Source organism: Lactuca saligna, chromosome 7, assembly GCF_052625555.1.
Source record: "Lactuca saligna cultivar CGN05327 chromosome 7, ASM5262555v1, whole genome shotgun sequence".
Lineage (NCBI taxonomy): Eukaryota > Viridiplantae > Streptophyta > Magnoliopsida > Asterales > Asteraceae > Lactuca > Lactuca saligna.
Genome location: NC_136423.1, coordinates 10,394,586 through 10,399,583, shown reverse-complemented (window position 1 = coordinate 10,399,583; position 4,998 = coordinate 10,394,586). Strand labels below are relative to the sequence as shown.

At 36.5% G+C, this 4,998-nt stretch overlaps 1 protein-coding gene across 1 annotated transcript; it reads right to left on the bottom strand.

The window, feature by feature from the left end:
- Positions 1-609: 609 nt before the first annotated feature.
- LOC145005065 (serine/threonine-protein kinase BSK2-like) lies at positions 610-4,164 on the bottom strand. Its single transcript, XM_078964109.1, has 10 exons — positions 3,917-4,164; positions 3,462-3,697; positions 2,758-2,893; positions 2,542-2,675; positions 2,324-2,429; positions 2,119-2,204; positions 1,831-2,019; positions 1,553-1,732; positions 1,279-1,392; positions 610-1,199 (listed from the first exon to the last, which is right to left on the bottom strand). The coding sequence occupies exons 1-10, from the start codon at positions 3,987-3,989 to the stop codon at positions 948-950; spliced, it is 1,506 nt and encodes a 501-aa protein (XP_078820235.1). The 5' UTR covers positions 3,990-4,164; the 3' UTR covers positions 610-947.
- Between the last annotated feature and the right edge of the window lie 834 nt (positions 4,165-4,998).

Here is a 4,998-nt window from a genome sequence, read left to right as displayed (position 1 = left end):
CACTCCCTTTAGTTATTGTTCTTAGATATGAATTTATAGTTTTTTTCCCCATTATATCGCAAGATTCGATAAATATTTAAAATTTCAAGCTTTCAATGATTCTGATTTCAACAAGCTCCTACATAGGAATGAGCATTGGACTAGGGAACCGTTCGGAACCAAAACCGGATAGAACCGTTCGGGGCGGGGCCGGGACGATATTTTTGTGGATTTTTGGAACCGGGAATGAGAACCGTTAGAAACGGAAGTGGTAGAACCGACAAAAACTAGAACCTTTTGTTGCTATTTCTCGAGGACCAGTTCCAACATTAAAGACACGATAAGAATCGGCTAGAACCGATAGAACCACTGGTCCGATTCGGTTCCTAATTTCGGCCGACTTCAATTCCCGGACCGGTTCGAGCCGGATCGGTTCCTTTGCTCATCCTTACTCTTGCATTTGATTGCTACTTTCAGTGCTTTATGTGGTTAAAAACACCAATAAAATTAACCTTAAACCAAATAAAATCAGTTTCTTTGGAGATGAAAACCGAATCCTTCCGGTTTCATTTTAGTTTTAGTAAAAAACCAAAACTAAACCAAACTATGTCGACCACTTTAAAAAAAGGGTAAAAGCAAACGACACATAAATAACTTAAACTCGAATACAAGCCTTTTAACTTTAAGGCACTTTATACAAATTCTACGTATGATACTATAGTCTACATCACAACGACAATAAACAATCGTGCCCAACCCCTCCCCCCATTAAATAAACCCAATTGCGTCCGGGCCTATCTCATTAGCTTCATAGCATATTAAGAACCCAAACTTTCTTCGATTACCCTTAATTTGTGTTTGACACACACTTTTATGTATCAGATGCATACGCATCTGATACATACAAAGTACGCATCTGATGTGTACAACAACAAAGTACGCATCAGATTCGTACATACATACAAAGGCTAGTTGCGCCAACTATTTTGCCTCTTGGCTTCAAATGCGGAGCCATCATTGAGCATATCTTGAGCATCCGTTTCCATGCCAAGCTTAGAAAGAGCCAACGCTTGCATGTAAAACGCGGTGGGCCACTCGGGCAAACACACCTGAGCTTGCATTGCGTCTCGCAATGCAAGCTCAGGCTGCCCGATCATCATGTAAGAAAGTGCCCGTCTCACAAAAATCGTGCCCGAAGGGACCGGCATCATTGAAACCAACTGTGCATTTTGAAACAAGAAAATGGCTAAATTGAAATTCGTATTTGTTTTTTTTTTTAATCAAGAATTAATTAATTACCTTGGAATAATGTTCAACAGAACCTTTGAAATCCTTGTCCCTAAATGCAATGTCTCCAAACTTTTTTGTGTTTAGCATGTCTTGCACTTGTTGGGTCCATTCTTGGAATGACAGCTTCAACAACATAAGATTTTACCAACATGATACAAATTATCTTTATCTTTTTACCAATATAGGCAATGTACTTTATTGCCATTATGAATCAAAAATAAAATGCATTTCCCATATTGTTAACAAGAGTAAAAAGTACATTGTTATTATGCATTATACTCACCTCATTTTCGGCCCCCTCTTCATCTCTGTATCCTGTTTTAAGCAACATGTCATGTACTGCAGTAAGATCCATTCTTGCACATGCTTTTCCAAGAGGAGAAACTATGGTGGGGACCACTGCCACTGCCACTGCCACTGGAGTTACTGTTTTTATCAAACCCATCAGCACATGTGATGCAACCTGCAAATTTTACACATTTGTCCTCAAAATAATATTTTATAATATCCAATATGGGAAATATAAAAAAAATAATAATAAGTAAGACTGTGTAGTCTCACATCTGTCTGTTTTTGAAGGGGAGCAACTGATGTAAGAAGAAACTTAATATCTGGACGATCTCGCCCCTCGTATTGAAGACACTTTGAAGCAAGTTCCACCATTGCAGTTGCATCTTCATCACCATATTGCCCTTCCAATGATGAATCCATCAACAACAATATGTTTTTTCCACGTATTAAATCTAATGCCTGAATAGAAATAATCAAACACATAATAATTAGTGTTGTTTCTTTCTTACTTAATGGACTTCAATCTGATAAAAAATATATATATATATGTATATTTACATGACTTGGAGGTATATGCTTTCCACTCAAAAGATCCAGTAAGACAGTTCCATAGCTGTAAATCACACTCTCTGGAAAAACCCTGCCTGCAAAACACAAAATGAGACTTTCTCATTAAGTCCTTAACTTTTTTACAAATTTACCCTCAATCCCCATTTTAAGTCCTGAAGTTATAAAATATGAAAAAGTATGAAAGAGTTGCCACCTGTACGCAAAAACTCAGGGGGAGTATAAGCAAGATTAGTACTATAACTCTTCCCATCTCGACTATTTTTCATCAAACCAAAACTAGATAACCGAGGATCACCATCCTATCACAAAAAAAAAAAAAAAAAAAAAAGTACAATAAAACTTTATTTACAAATAAAGATTATTCATTTATCAAGTACATAACATGAGGAAAAGATGTATTGTACTTTGTACCTCATCAAAGAGGACTCTATATGCATTTAGATCATGATAGATTTTCCTATTTTCAGTATTGCAATGATCAAGAGCTTGTGCAATATGGTTTGCAACTCTCACACGCATTTCCCATGGCAAAGGTTGTTTATCCCCTAACATTTGTAACATGTGAAAAGTGAGAAGAGAAAAGAATTGTGTGTTGTATTGTGTATAAATTATAATGGAAAAGCATACAATGAAATAGATGCTTTGAGAGGGTATCATTGGGCATGTATTCAGCGACTAAAAGACGTTCTTCTCCCTCAGCACAACACCCAATTAAGTTGACCAATCTCTTGTGTCTGACTTTGCCAACACCAGCAGCTTCTGCCTATAAAGAATGCTCAATAAGATATAACTATGAGATGAGGAGGGTATTTACGTCTTTTGCACAAGCAAAAGATCGAGAGCAAATAATAAAACCACCCGTTTTAGGATATTTGAATATTTCACAATTGCAAATAAAAAGCAAAATTAAAGCTAGAAAGCCTTCATTGTGGAATTAACATTTTGTTATGTGTATTTGTGTCAAGAAGGCCACCACATTTCTTAAGAAAGCAACTTTCTTGGTAACCCTAAATTGCTTTACCTTTTCATTCAAAAAGGAAAGAAATCATTATCTCACTTTTCATAGAAACAAACTTTTCCCTATTAAAGCTCACAATCATAAAAGGGACAATTTGCAACAGAGAGCAAGTCATTTTCACTTCATTTCTTTATCGCGAAATTTTGATTTTTTAACAAGAACTTCCGTAAGTAAATTTATTGCTATGAAATCAGTGCTCATGAAACACAATTCAAGCTCTTTAGCATTGTTTAAAGAAGAAAAAAAAAAAAAAAAAAACCTAGAAACTGAATATGAAAAGCAGAAAGAAGCCACAAAAATCATAGATACATACCACGAATTGTTGTGGGTCGGGCCAAGATAGCTTGGAAAAACGTTTAATGGCAACGACTTTATTGCTACGAAGCTTCCCTCGATAAACCACATTCGGAGCTTTCTCTCCGCTCTCTGAAACTATAAGCTCGCTGCTGAACCCATTTGTAGCCGCTCGAAGCTCCGTCAGTTCGAACTCTTTGAATGCGGGGACTCCTTGATCTTGATCTTGTTGATCTGATGCTTCATCTCCATTGGCTTTTTTAGCAATTTATAACAAGAAAACAATCAATCAGTATCCATGGTATCAAAAATCCAAAATAATACTTCTTTTTAACTTAGAAATACCGACAATAAGCAAATAGAATAATGTTGCTGTTATTACATGATTTGGGTTTTGAAAAGGACAAGATTCGACATCGGAAATCAGTGTAAGTGTTCTGATATTTTAAATATATGATGATAGTGAAATAGTACCTGGATCTGGTTTGGATTCAGGGACTTGATCAGGAGTTTGAACATTGGCGGTTTTGGACTGGAAGCAGCCCATTGTTGATGAAGTTTGTTCACATAAAACTAGTTCAGAGCTCTTTTGATGAAGTTTGTGCGCAAAAGGACAAAAAACCCTAGAAATGTAGATGTGTAAAGGGAGTGTTGTGAAGCTCTGTGAGGGAGAGGGAGCAAATTACAGGGGAAGAAAGAGAGTACAGTGGTTGTGATTGGGGGTGGGGTGGGGGTCGGGGTGGCGGAGGAGAAGTCACATGATAAGTCGACGATGAGCACGTGATCGTGGCAGGGGTTTTTGAAAGTTAGGTCCCGTTTGATAGTTGCTGATTGAAAAAGTGCTGATTGGGAAAGGTCTGTCTGGGTAAGAAATCCTGACTGAGTAAGAAATGTTATTGTTTGATTATACATCTGACTTAATGTGCTGAGTGATGAAAAATGACTATTTTACCCTTCTGTTATATATACTGATGGATTAAGTTACTGAATAATTATAAAAACATACATATTGTCATACAAAATGTAAATTACACACAAATAAAAAATATCATACAAAATGTAAATTAAACATAAATCATTTAATATCCAAATAAAAACATAATGAAATTTAAAATAACATAATAATTTAACGTAAAGTAGGTGAAAGTAGTTGATTTGCAATCTGATCACGCAAAACACGCATATATTCAACGGCTTCTGGACCCCATTCTATGCCTTGTATGTTTTCTCTATCAATTCCCCCACCTTGGACGTCAGGAGTAACCATAGTGTCCTCCTCAAAATTTCTAAACAAGTCATCTTCTATATTGTATTTCCTTATAAAATTATGGATCGCGACACAAGCAATGACTATGTCTCTTTGCACGGTAAAAGGATAAGGAGCCATTTGTTTTAAGATTGGGAATCTCGCCTTCAAAACACCATAAGCACGCTCAATAACATTTCTAAGTTGTGCATGAGCATAGTTGAACCTTTCTTCTCTAGTTAAAGGTCTGCCTCTTCGAAAATCGGCTAACCAATACCTAGTATTGCGGTATGGAGCCATAAACCCACGA